At 39.7% G+C, this 18,555-nt stretch overlaps 1 protein-coding gene across 1 annotated transcript in view; it reads right to left on the bottom strand.

Moving 5' to 3' along the window:
* The window catches only part of KIAA0556 (KIAA0556 ortholog), a 65,490-nt gene that overhangs the window by 14,149 nt on the left and 32,786 nt on the right, over positions 1–18,555 (bottom strand). The window contains exons 13-18 of the mRNA XM_009324804.1: positions 16,570–17,298; positions 16,281–16,313; positions 15,499–15,707; positions 11,592–11,655; positions 7,097–7,274; positions 4,798–4,963 (exon numbers count right to left, since the gene is read on the bottom strand). Coding sequence (XP_009323079.1) covers positions 4,798–4,963; positions 7,097–7,274; positions 11,592–11,655; positions 15,499–15,707; positions 16,281–16,313; positions 16,570–17,298 — 1,379 coding nt within the window. The remainder of the gene's footprint in view (positions 1–4,797; positions 4,964–7,096; positions 7,275–11,591; positions 11,656–15,498; positions 15,708–16,280; positions 16,314–16,569; positions 17,299–18,555) is intronic.

Genomic DNA, 18,555 nt, shown 5'->3' with positions numbered 1-18,555 from the left:
GTCCCACACGACATCCTTGTCTCTAAATTGGAGAGACAGGGATTTGATGGATGGACCACTCGGTGGATAAGGACTTGGCTGGATGGTCACACTCAAAGAGTTGTAGTCAACGGCTCGATGTCCAAGTGGAGACCAGTGACAAGAAGTGTTCCTCAGGGATCGGTATTGGGACTGGCGCTGTTTAACACCTTTGTCAGTGACATGGACAGTGGGATTGAGTGCACCCTCAGCAAGTTTGCCAACGACACCAAGCTGTGTGGTGCGGTTGACATGCTGGAGGGAAGGGATGCCATCCAGAGGGATCTTGACAGGCTTGAGAGGTGGTCCTGTGCAAACCTCATGAAGTTCAACAAGGCCAAGTGCAAGGTCCTGCACCTGGGTCGGGGCAATCCCAAGCACAAATAGTCTGGGCAGAGAATGGATTGAGAGCAGCCCTGAGGAGAAGGACTTGAGGGTGTTGATTGATGAGAAGCTCAACATGACCCAGCAATGTGCACTTGCAGCCTAGAAGGCCAACCGTATCCTGGGCTGCATCCAAAGAAGTGTGACCAGCAGGTCGAGGGAGGTGATTCTCCCCCTCTACTCCACTCTCGTGAGACCTCACCTGGAGTACTGTGTCCAGCTCTGGGGCCCCCAACATAAGGAGGACATGGACCTGTTGGAGCAAGTCCAGAGGAGGGCCACGAAGATTATCAGAGGGCTGGATAGACTGAGAGAGTTGGCGTTGTCTTTATCTGAGCATGACATCATGCTCAGTTGAGAAGAGAAGGCTTTGGGGAGACCTTATAGCAGCCTTCCAGTACCTGAAGGGGCCCTAAAAGAAAGCTAGAGAGGGACTTTTTACAAGGGCATGTAGTGATAACAGCTTTGAACTGAAAGAGGGTAGATTTAGATTAGATATAAGGAAGAAATTCTTCACTATGAGGGTGGTGAGGCACTGGAACAGGTTGCCCAGAGAAATTGTGGATGCCCCATCCCTGGAAGTGTTCAAGCCAGACTTTGAGCAACCTGGTCTAGTGGAAGGTGTCCCTGCCCATGGCAGGGGGGTTGGAACTGAACTAGATGATCTTTAAGGTCCCTTCCAACCCAAACCATTCTATGATTCTCTGATACGTCACAAAGGTGATTTGAGGAGACAGAGCCATCGTGCACCTGAATGCACTGCTAGATCAGGCCTGATTGCTCAGCAATGGCTGAAGCTAGCCTTTAAGAAATCACATAACCTGGTGCTCTCTCAAGAGCGGACTCTTTTGTGTCTCTGTTGCATTTATAGAAAGCCTGTATTTTACCAATTCTATTTATCTTTGTGGCAGCTGGCACTTGGACTTTTCCAGGATCGTGCAAACTCATCTACCAAGCGGTGCTGTATGTAACCTAAGGGCATATGAATAAAGAAGAGGTATCCTACCAGGCAGAAAGAATTGAGCCTTGTACACATCATAGATGCATGCACGCCTTATACAATCTCTGAAGATTAAACTGAAAATTCAGGCAAACTTATTCAGATGATGCAGGAGTCCTGGCCCCTTCACCCTCCCCCATTAGCACCATCTGGTGTCCTATGAATGATCCCAGTCACACAACAATTCAATCATGCAGCAACAATTATCACCGCATCTTGCCCTGAAATATGTTAAATGTCACTTAACGTTAATCACAAGCAGCATTTATTGCACTGAGTCTTTCACTAACTACTGGTTAAGGAAGGAATAATACCTGTAAAATGTAACAAGATGGCCTTGTAACTGGCACTATGATTAAAGCTTGCTATAGTATGACATGAACCAAAATAGATTCATTTAGTTAACAAAAGAATTTAGTCTAAAGGTAATGTGAGTCAGTTTTCTAATCTTTGGATTTTATACTGACTGATGTATGTATGATAATTTGAGATTAACTTAGTTTTGTATGCAAATATTTAATTTTCATTCTTAGGATTTCTATTAAAAATACATATGCAATATTTATAGTTAAAATTCCGATTTCAGGTGTCTATCTGAGAAGAACTTAAAACATTCAGAGTTTTATGCAAGGCCCATATATTATCAGTGACCTGATATTCATAACAGTTTTCATATTTTTCCCATTTGTAGATGATTTTTTATTCAACTACAATATCAGTAAGTTACATATGCGATACCCCAAAAGCAAGTAATTTTCATGAAGATTTTTTTTTTTTACACAAACATTTCTTGATTTGAAAACCTTGGGTATTGTACTAGACTACAGGAGCTGCTCAGTTCATTTCCAAACAGCATGAAGATTAATTAGGAGGGAATGTTTGTATGAGTACCAACTATGGAGAAATAACTATTTCCGGTTTCATCTTTAATAAGCTTGGGAGCAAAGAAAGGAAACATCCTTTTCATATCAGAAAAACTCTTCTGCATGCTACTTTCCAGTTGAATCAGTCTGCCAGGATAAGGAGAGGAAGTGAAAAATCCACTGAAATACACTTTAGTTTAGGAAACATGTATTGAATGGGAAGTCTAGAGACTTAGAGATGAAATCTTACCTATTATACCACAGCTGCTTATATTTATGTGCCCTTTATGTGCCTCATTTCTAAGTAATTTTCATCATCTGAGAAGGCACTCAACCATCACACATAGCATTTTACAAATCACATAACAAAGCTTTCACAAGGTAATTTTTCAGAGAGCTGGAAATAGCACACAAGCCTTCATTTTGACAGTTCACTGCCATTACCCTCTCATACTAAAGCTGTGAATAGAATCCACCACTCTCCAGCTGCCTAGCAAATCATTGTATCTCATATCCGGGGACTGTTTCTTAGAAGGAACAGCAATACTTCAAGAGACAGATGTCACGATGCCCTAGGTTTACAGTCTAAAGCCTCTTTACTGTGGCCCAGCAGATACCTTGCATCTTCAGTTTTCCAAATCATTTATTTCATCCTCTTAGAGGAGTGCAGGTATGAACTCGTTTTAATTGTACCCACTAACTGTTATGGGACTTAGAGGTGTGCCACCTGCATGCATACTTTATCAGGCTCACCTCTTTTTTTCCTACCTAGCAAAGTAAACTGTGAAAATAGACCTTTCTTTCTTTCTTTCTTTCTTGGTTTGGCCTCCAAAGAGCAAATTCCATGTCAGATTTTAGGGATTTGGCTATTCCTTTCGCTCCTTTAATAACTGAAACACACATACAGGGAGTTGATTTGGTATGAAAATTCATGTTCAAACTTTTCTCTCCTGCTCTGCCTTGGAGAAGCTTGGGCTTACAATGGTAGTGAAAAACATTCCACATCACCACTTAAAGACAGTTCTTCATATTCCATTTTGAACACAGAATCACAGAAAGATTTAGGTTGGAAGGGACTTCTGCATGTCTCCAGACACAGCTCCTGCTCTGAGCGGAGAAGCCTGCAAAGCTAAATCAGGTTGCTCTGGGCCTTGACAAATTTAGTTTTGAAAGCCTCCCATCAGTGTATACTGTCCCAGAGCTGTACCACTCTCAGGGAAGAGTCCTTTCTATATGCCGAATCCTATCAATTAAGTAACAGATTTTACTAAAAAACCCTGGTTGTTATAGAGGGGATATGTTTAGAAGGTAAGCTCAACATGCTCCTGAACCCTTCCATGTGTCAAACATGTTGGGTTAATGCAATGTATTACAAAATCATGTGCCATATGTTAAAATGTCTAGATCAACTGTGGCTTAAATGAAAGATCTTACTCTCTGGCCCTCTGGGAGTCTTTGGCCAGTCTTTGGCACTCAACAACACACCATGCTGATATTAATAGATGCCAGGGCTCTGTTGTGGAGCGGGAACATCTCCTATTTATGTAGTGTTCATATTGAAGCAATTCCTGGAAGGTAAATTTACACGAAGAAGCAGTTCTGCAACTTTTGCCACTATCTTGCCCAATTCTGTGAAGGATCCATGCCTCCAACTTCAATGCTAGAATTTTTTCCAGAACTTTGCTGATTCTTTTTGTCCTGTCTCTAGTTTAATACATACCAACATTCTTCTTCTTACCTATTGACTGAGTTTGGACATCAAGAATGCAACAGTTGTATGTGAAGGGGAAACAAATGGATTCATAAACTTTCTGTGCAGTGAACAGCAACTACTTCTTCATTATCATTACAAGTGGATGTATAGCTTCTGAGAAAAACCAGGGAAATGAGGGACAGCCAAAGTCAGAGTGCCAGCAAGATGCAACATGATCTCCAACAGGTGCCAATTGCCAGTCAATTCCAAGAATTCAATATGAAAAAGAATATAAAACAACCAATTTGGAAAAAGAAGAGAGGAGGTATGTTATACAATTTTAGCTAAACTACTTTAGCCAAACCGCTTGAAGATGTCAACCTTCCCTAATAAACGTTAGAGTTCTAGAGACTCTTCTTGCTTCTTGGAAAAGGTAGTATTGATTGACTGGCTTTCTGTAACTTACCTAAACAGAATATCTGTTGGAGAAGTGTCCCCTGCTCTACCATTCCCTGTGTTCCAGGAAATAAAGAATCATATGGTAGGCCTAAATACTAGATACTTCAGAATCATATATCTTGAAAATAATATGTGCTATTGTATCTGTCTCTTAGAAAAATCAGCTGTGAAGTTTTCTTTAAACTATCTCTGGCTTTTTTTCAATATTTGCTGTTTGTGGAGACAGAAATGCATTATACCTGCCACAAAATCCAGACTCAGACAATCTAGAAAGATTTATGGTGTTCCATTTAAGGCAGCTATATTCATTTATCACAGTATCAATTTTCCAATGCACTGCTGTATATTTCTGCTGGCAGTGCTCCTTTTCTTTTACTTACCCCTCTAAAGGTATCCTCTGGAGATTTATTATAGTTCCAAAAGCGAAGCCCTGCAATACTTTCAATTTTATCAAAATAGATTGTGAGCAGATGATCTTCTCCAAAAGAGAAGGGAATGAGCCACATATGGTCATCCTCTACTGTGATATTAGTCCCATCTATTAACCTACAAAGAGAAAAATCCATTAGCTGCAAAAAAGGGAAAGCTTGCTTTTCTCATGAAAATCAGGTACTTTACCAGGTGTTAATTTTTTTCTAGATGCCACTTCCAGGTTCCAGGGCTTATTGTGCCCATGTGCATGCAATTAAAAAGCATAGTAAACATCAAAAATAATATGCAATTGTTGAATTAAAGACAGTGGGGGGAGAAAAAAAACTGTATTCCCTTTAGTTGGGTCCATTTGAGGAAAAACAGAAAAATCCTTAGTTTTTCCCTGTGTGAACAGGGGCAGGCAGAGGAAAGCTCAACTACCTTTGTGCCAAAATGGCCAAGGCAAAACTCTAAGGCCCAGACACAATATAACTTATTAATATAGTTCCATGCCTAAACTAGTGTATCTGGCACTCTGCAGTGTGTTACTATGCCAATGAGACTATACTGAATCTGACAAGGAGCTGGATAACCCAGAGAAGAGGCAGTTTGTTCACATCCTTCTTCATGTGCACAGTTGGGCACATTCCTATTTTTTTAAAAAGCTTTCTACCTGCATGACAATGTCTTTTCATAAGAGCACAGACTTCAGGCTGACTAGATAAAGTTAGTTCCATTATTAAGCAAAAAAAAAAGCCCAAATTTATTGTGGCCAAAAAGGTTCTTAAGCAAAAATGAAGTATGTTAAAAAAAAAAAAAAGGAGCAACAAAACAAAATAAAATCATTACACAGAGCAGAGAGAATATTAAGGGATATCATACTGGAAGCACAGAACAAATGTATCCCACTTACTAAGAAAGACATTAGAAAGAGGAAGGACTTGAAAAATCAAAGCCAGCCTGGCTCAGTGGCAGGGTAAAGAAAGTTATCACAAGCCATCTTTCAACAAAAGTCATGATCAAAAAACCCTAAACTGATAGGATCATAAACCCTGGAAGGCTAAAGGTGTTTGCACAGGCCAGAAAAGGATATGAAGGCTAGCAAGCAAAAGGTACCATAAATAAAACTCCTCAAATACATCAAGAGCAGAAAGCCTGCCAGAAATTCTGTAGGATCAACAGATGACTAGGCTGTAAAAGGAGCATTCAGAGAAGATAAGACACGAACAGAAAAGCTAAATGACTTCTCTGCATCTGGGTCCATCATGGTGGAGTCTGGAGAGACTCCACCACCAGAACCTCTTCATCACAGGGGATTTCATGGGAAGATTTCTTAGCTCTTGATGCCTACAGAAGAGATTTTCATACAAATAGGCAGAACAACTGAGGAACTATATACAAATAAGCTTGACATCCGTATTAGTCAGATTAGCAGAAATTACAAAGAACAGAGTTAGTGTACATGTAGATAAATACAAGATTCTAAGGAAGACTCAACAAAGACTTTGAAAAGAGAAGTCCTAATTCATAAACTTATTCACAAGACTACAAACATGCCAGAGGACAGGATTACAACTGAAAATACCCTTTAAAATCAAGATATGACTCAGAAACAACAGGATGCAGTTTCAATAACAACAAATGCCGAAACCTCTCCAGACCTATAGCCTATGATTTCTGTACTGCTACCATTTAGGAAGTACAAGTTAACTTGAGGAAGTATTCTTGTCAATAAATAAAACTTCATTGGAATTACCAAAAAAAATAAGCTGCAGAATTGCCAAAAGAATGGCACCCGTTTGTGCAATACCCTAATACATCCTCACCCTTTGCTAACTTGAAAATTTTCCTTGAAATTATCCAGAAATCCTGCATAAATATCACTGCATATGGATAGACAGATGCTACGGAACACCCACATTTCTGCCTGGGAAGTCCTTAGCAGAGACACCAACCAGGCATGTTATCATCTCCTAACTCAAATACCATCTTTTGGAAACATCTCATTCATGTTTCTACAACAAGCTGTTCCTGGGTAGCTTGTGAAATCCAAGAATGACCTGTGATGGTATGAAAATTGTGTTCGCGTTAACATGTGTTAACATAATAAAAGTTTATATAATTCTGTCACTTTATAAAGTTATATGTAAAATGCACCTAAAATTGATAAACTCCAAAACTGTTGGTGGAAACAACAGGTGTGAAGAAAAAAAACAAAAAAAAGCCCTGCAGAAAATGCTTGCACAATCCAACTCTTTTGCTACTTACTTTTCTAATGTTCTGGAATCTCCTGTATACTCTGGAAGATCATTTAAGTCTTGGGGTGAAGCAGAAATCTGTTCTGTACTTATTTTTAATGCGTGACCATTCTTCCCTATCACTTCAAGTCCTGTCAGTCCAAGGTAATGGGAGTCTCCCCAGGTCATGGTAAAATTCAGTTGCAGGCCTATATAAAAGAATATACGTTTATTATATCTATATACATACTTACTAGTTTGAAGTAAGGAGCCAATATAAGCATGCATGCAAGCCCCAACGATTAGCACGGTGAATTTTGTTTAGATTAAATAACTTTATACGCTGTATTTGGATACTTCCTAGTCTGCATGCCTACCTCCATGGAATAGCATAGTATCTTCTGTAAATCTGTGTTAGACCCCTTTAGTCGGCTACCAACATCTTGTTCACTTGTAACTATACAACCCCTGATCAAGCGTGTTATGAAGTGTCTCATTACATAGATTGTAGACTGACAGTAATTCAACAATACATTTAAGCAGTTACTTGACAGATTTTGTGATTATGCAGGCACAGAGAAGACCTATTAGTCTGAAGTCTATAATCTTTTGCCAGCTAAATGACTATATAGACTTGTATAAAACCAGTCTCTCATAAATCCATAAATTGTTAGAGAACACCACCTCATAGTTAAACCAAAAAACAAATTTGGTTTACTAATGTGTTGTGCTGGTTTTGGCTGGGGTAGAGTTAATTTTCTTCCTAGTAGCTAGTATGGGGCTGTGTTTTGGATTTAGCATGAGAATAATGTGATAACACACTGATGTTTTAGTTGTTGCCCAAAAAGGACTGTTGTGGTTTAACCCCAGCTGGCAACTAAGCCCCACACAGCCTCTCGCTCACTCTCCCCCGGTGGGATGAGGGACAGAGTGAGAAAACTCGTGGGTTGAGATAAAGACAGTTTAATAGGGAAAGCAAAAGCCGCGCACACAAGCAAAGCAAAACAAGGCATTCATTCACTCCTTCCCATCGGCGGGCAGGTGTTCAGCCATCCCCAGGAAAGCAGGGCTCCATCACGTGTAACGGTGACTGGGGAAGACAAACGCCATCACTCCAAACGTCCCCCCCTTCCTTCTTCTTCCCCCAGCTTTATATGCTGAGCATGACGCCATATGGTGTGGGATATCCCTTCGGTCACCTGGGGTCAGCTGTCCCGGCTGTGTCCCCTCCCAGCTTCTTGTGCCCCCCCAGCCTGCTCGCTGGTGGGGTGGGGTGAGGAGCAGAGAAGGCCTTGACTCTGTGTCAGCACTGCTCAGCAGTAAGGAAAACATCCCTGTGTTATCAACGCTGTTTCCAGCACAAATCCAAAACACAGCCCCATACTAGCTACTGTGAAGAAAATTAACTCTATCCCAGCCAAAACCAGCAGACGTGTTTAAGTTACTATCTTCACATCAGAACTGGACACATAGAAGTATTTTAATGGGACAGCATTAGTGAAAAGCAGCAATGTTGATTAGCCTGCATGTCCAGAAAATAAATAGGAAAGAAAAATTGGGCAGACAAAAGATTGTACGTGTATCTTCAGATGCACCTGTTTCATGCCTTACTGAAAAAATATAAATAGCATATACAGATATAACAAGTAATATTCCGATATGATCAGGTTCCATAAAAATCCATCACTGTAAATTAAAAATATCTTTCATTTCATACATTACAGAAGCCCAGAAATAATCAGGTTGGATAATGTCTAAAAAGCACCAGTAGTCATGATGCCCTGTAAAACAAACAAGCATTAAAGCTATTAAGCCATCCAGCCCAATTACCTATAAATAGCCATAGCAATTTACACGAGACTAAGTCTTGATATACACATAAATTCACTTGGGCGTAAGATCACTTTAGCATTTGCAAGGACACTAAGAAATAAATAGTTCTATTAGCTGACAAGTTTGGAGCTATGGCTACACTGATATTAGATGCTATTCCCAAGGCCATTGCTAAGACTAAACTTGCTTGGTGTACAACAATGCAAGAGTTCTCAGGCAAAACCAGAGTATATTTTCAAACAAAAGGGAAAAGATAGGGTGAAGCAGCTATCCACACAAGGTTTAATATTCACATCACCATGCCAATGCCTTCATAGAATTGCAGAGCGATGCAGCGTGGAAAGGACCTCTGGAGGTCTCTAGTCCAACTCCAAGCTCAGAGCATGTCCATTAGATCAGGTCTATCAGGACCTTATCCTGTGGAATTTCAAATGTCCCCATGGCTGGCAGATTTCAAAACCTCTCTCAACCTCTGTTCCAGTGTTTGACTGTTCTCAGGGTGAAAAAGATTTCCTAATATCCAGTTGGAAATTCTTGTCTTCTACCTTGCTGTTTCTGCTGCCTCTCAACCCAACCCTATGTGAATCCCTGAGAACGGCCTGGATCTGTCCTCTCTACGCCCCCCCGACAGCTATAGACAGCAAGAAGATCTCCCCTTCACCTTCTCTTCTCCAGGATGAACTAACCAACCCAGCTCTCTCATGCTTTTCTCACATGTCAGGTACTCCAGCTGCCTGACTGTCTTGGTCACCCTCCTCCACTGGACTCGCACTAGGATGTCAATTTTCTTCTTGTCCTAGAGAGCTCCTTACTTAACACCATACTCCAAATACAGTCTCACAAGTGTCGAATACAGGGAAAGAATCCCCTTCCTTGCCTTGCTGGCTGCACTCTTATTTTTACATCCCAGGAGGTAGTGGGCTGCCTTTACCGCAAGGCTGCACTGCTGACTCTTGTTCAACTTGTGGTCTTACAAGGACTTCAGGCCCTTCAGTGCAAAGCAGCTTTCTTAGCCAGCTGGCCCCCAGCCTGTCCTGTGGCATGGGTTATTACATCCCACACGCAGGCCTTTGCATTTGCCCTGAACTTCATGAGGTTACATTAGGTAACATCATGAAGTTATAATTTCTTCAGCCTGTTGAGGTCCCTCTGAAGAACAGCCTTGCCCTCCTGCATACCCACCATTCCCCTCTGTTTGGTATCATCCACAATGTTGCTGAGATTGCATTTTAACCCATCATCCAAGTTCTTTAAAAAAAATACATTAATCAGCATAGACTATAGTATTGATCCCTGAGGATCCCTCTAGTAACTAGCCACTAGCTGGACTTTGTACCAGTGATAATCATACTTTGAGGCACTATTTCTCCTTGACATGATGACTGGCAGCAGGATGAAAGAGATGAAAACTGTCCACAACAGGTCAAGGATACAAATCCTCAGTGACTCCATGCACAATTTGTTACCAGGAGTCCCAGATGAAAAAAGCAGTACTGATCCTAAGTTTTGCACAAATCCCAGTAATTTCCCAAAACAAGAAGCAAGAGGACTCTCACTCCACCCCACAGGGACCACCCCACAGCATGAGGAGAACAAGGAACAATATACACAGGCAGGACAAGGTACATAGAAATCATTGGCAAAAGTCAGGTTGTAGCTTCTAGTTGGTTTTTTGCTTTTGTGCAAGGTCATTTACAAAGATAGTTCCTTGTAGCAATTAATGGCAATTTTTTCCTGTGTAAGACACTAAATTGGAGTTTCTTTTGCATTTCATAAGACATGGAAAGCCTCCCTTAAATGCAACTAGCTTTCTCCAGCGCTTTCCCAGCAAGAACTCATGGGAATCAGGACCTCTTTGTCTGGTAGAGAAAAGTTAGCCCATCAGCTGATTAACAATATCTTGTCAGTATGACAGACTGCATCGGCTGAGCTCTGAACCACACCCTCAGTATCTTTTTCACCCACTTTGAGAAATGGGAGGAGGGAAAGGCACCTTAAGTTCACAGATATGAATTGATCATAGACACGCTCATAGATAAAGTTCATAGATCTAGATATAGTTCATAGGTCATAGATCACAGATCATAGGTATAGTTCACAGATATGTGGCTGAATAAGCCACAGCATTGTGTGTATTTTCAGAGAGCACATCACAGGTTGCTAAAGACTTTATGCCAAAGAACCCAATTTCTCTTGTGCTGGTCAAAGGACCAGGAACTGATACTGAAACTTCTGGGCCATCCAGAAGCTCTCTGGAAAATAATTTAAAGGCCCACAGAGAGATGTTTTGGTACAGGATAAAGAAATCAGGTACTTTAAGTATGGTTGTAACATTCTGGTCTAGCTTTGCTGTAGGGTTTTATTTGTCAATCTGATCTGAGAAATGCAGTCAGTCTACATAAATTCATGGGATTGGTAGAGAATTACTGGATAATGGACACAGGTATTACAAATCCCATTCAGGGACTAGGCAAATGGCTAGTGTTATTTTTCTGAGATTGAAAGCCAACTGTTACAATATAATGTTCTAAATGCTGTAGTAAACAAAGCTGCTGCCTTAAATATTCAATTACTCTTCTGTATTCCAGACCTGACATCCGTCACAAAGTTCTGTACAACTCCGACAAATCACATCCTCCTTGATAACGTTAGGGGGGAGGGTGGTTATGCAAGAAGTAAATGTAAGAACTTACATTTTCCAGTAAATACTCCTGATTCCTTGGGTATACATTCAGAGAGAGGGTCTGGCTCTTGAACCTAAAAAGTAAACCAACAGGTGCAATGAACATGCATATCATATATACATTACCGACATATTGTTTATAAAGCAGGGGGTTTTTGGTGGGGTTTTTTGTCTATTTCCTTTTTTTTTCTTTTTTTTTTTTTTTATGTCCAGCCTTTTGTATATCAATCTCCCCTTTGCCTCACCACCCAGGCTGTCCTGCAAATAATGGCAAACATAAACATGCCCCAAACTGTAGATCATATGGGTCCTTAGAAAGTCAAGACTATTAGGTTGGGGGTTTTTTGTTAGTGTATGTAGGAGTGTTAAATGGGAGACTCCCTAGTGTGGGCTACCTTTCTCAAAGAGGCTGAAATTCTTAAGTCACTCTTATTTACCTGCAGACTGCTATTAGCTAATGATAATATGCTGTATTTGCAACATGTTGCAAGTGTTGCAGAGACAAGAAGTCTGGAAGGAAGTTAAGACCTCAGAGAGTGCCACCACAATTTCTTCACAAGAATCAAGGGGCAGAACAAACAAGCAAACTTATCCAAAAGCTTGCATTTGTTCTTTGACAATACTAATAAATAATAGCCTATGCTGTTCAACATAGCAAACTAGAAAGTGAATGAACAGATGATAAAATTATTAGGGTAGTAAAGACAAAGGACAACCGCAAAGGGTTGAATATAAACTTCATTTCATTGAGTGAGTGTGATAAAATGGCTAATTATGTTCACTGTAGGTAAATGTAAAAATGCTTCACGTGAGGAAAACAATCCTAACTTTACACATACAGTATTGGGCTCCAAATAAAATAACAGCAGATTGGAATGACATCGTGGCATTATTATAAGTAGTTCTACAAAAACATCAGCTCAATCCTCATTAGTAGTCAAAAAGCTAAATAAGAAATTAAAAGTCAGTCCAGACTCATTCTCTATAGTTTCATTCATCATTAGAAATGGACTTCCTGTCATTCAGAATATATCAAATGGACCTATATTGTGCCTAAAAAAATAAAAGGCTTGTCAACACTTTTCTCCTACTGTTATATTAGATCTCTGCAGTATAACCACTGACATCCTGGATCTTATATGCGTGTGCTCCCAGACTGCAATAGTAGTAGCAAATGTCCTTGCGGTAATTAAGTAGGTGAAACTGAACAAGAGCTGTGCATTGAAATAAACACACATAGATAATCTACAGAAGATGGAAAAAAACCCTCCTATTGGGGGTACCTTTCCCACAAAACAGTGACTCTATCTTTGATGTCTGATGCCTTTTTCTCAGAACAACTTTAAAAGACCAGCCTGGGAATTGGAATTTACAACTCTACTGAGTATCAAAACCCACGGACGCAATGCTGGTTTTATAGAATGCTGAATAATACCCTTCCTTGCAGGCCATAAACCGTCTGTGCCAAGCCACCTTATCACCTCTTCTCTCCCTCTTCCTCCTTTCTTGGTTACTCAGATCTCTTCATTCCACTGGTGCCCACTATCTTTTCTTTCAGTTATGGTCTGATTTTCTACTATTTCAACTACTTCTGCTTGCGAACATTGTCCTACCTGTGTTCTTAGATCCTTATGGCTAGAACAAAATACCACCATAGTACAGGAGTTATTGGAAAAGCAATAAAAAGTAGAGAGTATTACCATGCTCCTACACCTCACCATACTGTATAGCACCTTCCATATGAGGAATAACTGAAGTAGGACTAACCATTCTGGAAAAGAGAGATTTAGAGGAGATTGTAACAGAGTGGCATAAATCTTTTGAGTGGCTTGAAGAAGGGAATAGGGAATAATTGTTTAGTTTCTTCCAACACAAAAACTAGGGGACAGTAAATGAACCTAGAGACAGACAGAAATAGGTTCTTCGTGCTATGCAAGTTAAGGTGGGAAACTTACCACTGAGCATTGTAAGTTGTAAAAGTGCACATGGGTTCAAAGAGCTAGTGGATCAATTAACACAACAAAAATCCGTGGCATGATACTAAACATAAAGGTTAAGTCAAAAAGTCCTTGTAAGACAAATTTCTAAGGGCTGGATGAGTGTTTCAGAGAAACATCACTGCATGTTTGCTTTATTCTTACATTCTCCCTAGGCATCCACTATTGGCCGCAGTCAGAGTTGGGTCAAGTGCACTAGTTACAGGTCTGACCTGCTATAAAAGTTGACATGTTAAGGATTACTGAATTCATGGGAAAGACAGATGACCATGGATAATATTGACAAGAAAGTAAGACGCTTCCGTAAGAGCTTTTGAAAAGTTCTGTAATCAGTGCAGTAAAACACTGTTTCATCCACTGAACATGCTAACAGGAAAAAAGGGTGAATGATCAACAGGTAGGGACTGGTCAAACCCAATAGTAGTCTGAATGACAACGTTATGCTGGGGAAGACAAATCATCAGTAGAACTGTATCATTCTGAAAGCATAAGCATCCATCTACAAAATCTTGATGGTACCAGCAAATACAGAATGACAGGGAGATCAGTGGCTCAGTCACAATAGCTTTTGTTGTTCCATTGCTGATACAGCATGTTTCAGAGTTAGAAAAGGAGCATGAAGAGCATCACAGATGAAAATAAAAGGCAGAGGCTCTGAGTAAGGACTAGACAGTCCAGGTCTAGGCTTCTGTAATGGAAGAGGTCCTGGTGAATTCTCACAATAAACAAGTGATCAAGAAAAGAAGGGTGAACTTCAATTGTGTTCATGAAATCCTGCACTGCATAAGGTGTCTGAACAGTTTAAGACACCGCAAGCAAAGATGGGACCAAAGTTACTGTTGCCAGTGTTAACTAGCGCTGGAGAAGTCAAAGAGTTAGAGTCACTGACTCATGATCTTAATAGCAAGATCAAATTCCAATGTCATGACATTTCCCTTTGTCTTATAAGCCACCAGGAGAAGAGGACAAGACAGAACAGGAAGGCTTGACAACAGCACAAGGCTCATTAGGAACCATATATCACTGGGAGCACTTTAGCTGAACCAGCTGGAATTTGGATCGATTCAGCTTTGGATCTCTTCACAGACTTACAACTAAGAGTGTGTCCCTTAGAAAAAGATATCCTCATTGAAGCAACAGTAGGTGCTCATGAAGATTCTAAGAAGGTAGAAGATTTAATGGAAATCAGGTCAAAGACTGCCCCACACCACCTTGAGCAGAAAATCTTGCAGGATCTTTGCTCAGATACTGGACTGTTGGGCTGGAGTGGTATGAGGCAAGACTCCAGTGCTTGAAAATATGGCCTTCCTCCAAGTAGTAAAATACCTACTGTATGGAATAGCAAAGGGGGGTTTTTATGCTGCAAAATGCACACAGACCTGTGGAGATGCTAGTCAAAAAAGGAAAGAGGAAAAAACAAGGGGACAGTTGAGAGGGGGAGATCCTTCTCACATAAGATACTTAATTTGTGGAGGAAGAAACAAGCAAAAGTAGACTCTGTGTGGAAAATATGGAAATATCTTTGTTTTGGAGTGACAGGGAGCACGGCTACTCATTACAAGAATAACCGTATGGTAAAAATCACTGACAGTGGCATAAACCTTCAGGAGTAACTAAATCAAAAAGAACTCCCTCTAATCTCTGTCCAAGTAAGTAAAGAAAAATAAACATATACAATGCAGTATAGCCTTCCTTGTAGTCTTATTAATTAATCAGGGAAACCAAAATTTGGAGGACCTTTTGGGCTTAAAAAAATCACATAAATTATTGAGCTGGTGAAAAAAAAATCTTCAAAATAGACAGATAGCTGTATTAATTCTTCTGCAGAGCTTTACTCCATCGTGGAAATCAGTGTCTCCTACTTCCATGCCATGTTTCAGAAAGACATTTATAGAGAGTTCTGAACATAGAGGCCCCTACCTGTTGACCCTCTGTTCTTAATCCCGCTTGTGTAAAAGGTCTTTCATCTCCCTCCCTATCAGCAGTTGTTGGCCTCTTTAGCTCTTCCTCGTATCTCAAAGAGCTGGCATTTTCCATTTCTCCATCATATGTCTCATCATAGCAGTATATAGCTTCAAGAATATCATCATCGGTAGTGAACAATATAGTATCCCCAAAGTGCTCTGGAGCTGAAGGCAACATACAGAATTAAATGGAGAAACCATACAAAAGAATACATAGAGTGATAAAAACTATTTTCGGTCCTTCTTTACATTTAATTTGCAGTAGTGTTAAAAGATAATATATGGTAAATTGATACTTACTACTAATATAATTAGTATGTTCATTCTCACACTTACACTGCACAGCAGAAAAACCTAGAGAACTCAGTCAAATTTCAAATACATACAAAAGAAAATGGAAAAAAGCTTCTCCATCACTTTTTCCAAAAGACCATATCTGTGAAAACAAGTAAAAATCTGCAACTTTTAAATGTCTAGTGACTATCTGATGTTATTGAAATATGGTCTTGTTGGTAAGACATCATTAAGAATAGAGATTAGCTCTATATGCTACTAAAATTCACAATATCATTGAAGAATGCATTAGTGGGTTTTGCATTACGTTTTGAAATTAAAAGGACTAAATACTATACAAAGTGCCAGCTTGCTTTGAAGTGGAATGTGATAACAAACAAGCTAAATGTATTTGTTTGTATTGTACTGCTGTTTCCACAAAGAAAATAAGAAATGATAGCATACCTCCAGTCAAGGTTCCTGAAGCTTTGGCAATCACTTTTTCCAAAAGACCATATCTGTGAAAACAAGTAAAAATCTGCAACTTTTAAATGTCTAGTGACTATCTGATGTTATTGAAATATGGTCTTGTTGGTAAGACATCATTAAGAATAGAGATTAGCTCTATATGCTACTAAAATTCACAATATCATTGAAGAATGCATTAGTGGGTTTTGCATTACGTTTTGAAATTAAAAGGACTAAATACTATACAAAGTGCCAGCTTGCTTTGAAGTGGAATGTGATAACAAACAAGCTAAATGTATTTGTTTGTATTGTACTGCTGTTTCCACAAAGAAAATAAGAAATGATAGCATACCTCCAGTCAAGGTTCCTGAAGAGTGTATGCGAGATTTATTATAATTCCAAATCCTAATCATAGCTACTTGACAGGAATTCACAAAGTCAATAAAGATAAAGTGAGGTTTTCCAGGGGTAAACGGTGCTAGCCAGAGATGCATATCATCCTGGGTCCGATTTACCCCATCAATTAAGTTGCTTATTATTCTGGGATCGTTGCCATAAGCTGGTAGAATATTTATATCAGGTGGTTCAGCTGTTATTTTTGAAATCTGAACAGGCTCTCCTTTAGAACTGAAAACTTCAATTCCATTAAGACCAACATAATGTCTGTCTCCCCATGTTGTTTGAATGTCTATCACTAAGTGCTGCCCATAAGGTAAAACAGGAATTTTAAAATCATTTCCATCATGTGCCTCTACAGAATTTTCTTTTTCTTGCTTTTTTGGTAGTGTTTGCAGTCCCTCTTTTCTCATTTGCTGATACTCTCCAGGACGGTTGATTTTCTGTTGATGGAGAAACTCATCAAAGATATCCCCTTGAAAATCCATGTTAGAGATTCGGCCACGATGGGAATAATTAAACTTAACCAAAGAGTTCCACGACTCCTGCAGAGTGTGTTCTTGTTCGTTGTGCCACTTTGCTCTAGAGGTTGCTATGTCCTTGATAGAAAAGTCTTCATCTGAAAACAACATTACACAGGCATTTAATGCATAAACAGGACTGGAAGCAAATCACTACAAAACGGACTTTCCAGAATTATGCTGGTCATATTCATGTTCCCTTACTGTGAAATTCTGTTATACTAGCACTTTTATATTGCCTGTCTATTATGAAGGCTACATGTCCCAATTTCCCTTCCCCATTCAGACATAACAAAAACAATCACTTCTAAATATTGAAGAGCAGAGCACATGCCAAGATACAAAAATGCAACTAAGTTTGAGACGGCGAATTCTTGCCTCAATACTTACAGAAATTGGGATTTGGCCCAGTGATACTTATTGTGTGGCTGTCACAACAGTTGAAATAATCTGTCTGCATTTCTGCAGATCTTTCATACAGTTGGAAATGGCTGAACTGGCTAAGTTTCTAGACCATTACAGAGAAAAGCTGGTGCTCCCTGTCAAAATCAGCCACGCGTATTTAAAGAAAAGTGGTGAGAAAAGAAGTAGGTTCAGCATACAAGGAGCGTTGCATTCTATGCAGGTAATGTACAAACACTTTTCTCACTTTTCAGCAAGTATGAGATGTAGAAGGGGATGACATGACAAAGTATCTAATGGGAACGCAGCGGGGGCGACAAATTAGAGGGGCACAGTGGGAGCAAACACGCTCTCCTTGTGACTGCACTGAGGAGCTGCTTAATTTCCATCTCTAAACAATTAAGAGCAGAAAATATCAAAGATTTTCAATAAAGCTGTCACATATGTATTTTCTTCAAATAAATGAAGAAAAGCAAGTGGAGTACTAAAAAATTACAGGCCCATGGGCTAGATTTTACTTCTGTACAATGTCCTTGAGTGCATACTAAAACAAATGGTTATCAAGAATAAATGCCAATTGCAACAAAATGCAAAGTAATGTTTTCCCAAAAGACTGCTCAAGACTAACTTTGAACTTTGTTTTTGGAAACACTGGGAAAGAAGCAATGTTCCTAATCTATCTATGGCCAATAACCATTTACTCTGGGGACAAGTGAGATAAAAATAAGAATTTTAAAGCAGATGGGAAACTACCTGAAAGAGGGTTGTCTTCCAGAATGAAAGGCTGGAGACCAACCTGGCCCCTCCTCCCCACTCCACAAGGGAAATACAGATAGGAAGCAAAAGGTATGTATTCCAGAGAACATCAGTCATTTGTAAGTCACTTTCTTGTTCAAACCATTGTCCATATGGATACACATGGGGTGGGTGATCCTAAACAGTACTTCCCAGAG

Source organism: Pygoscelis adeliae, unplaced genomic scaffold (genome assembly GCF_000699105.1).
Source record: "Pygoscelis adeliae isolate BGI_AS28 unplaced genomic scaffold, ASM69910v1 Scaffold85, whole genome shotgun sequence".
Lineage (NCBI taxonomy): Eukaryota > Metazoa > Chordata > Aves > Sphenisciformes > Spheniscidae > Pygoscelis > Pygoscelis adeliae.
Note: the sequence above shows the minus strand (reverse complement) of the source record. Positions and strands in the feature narration are given on the sequence as shown.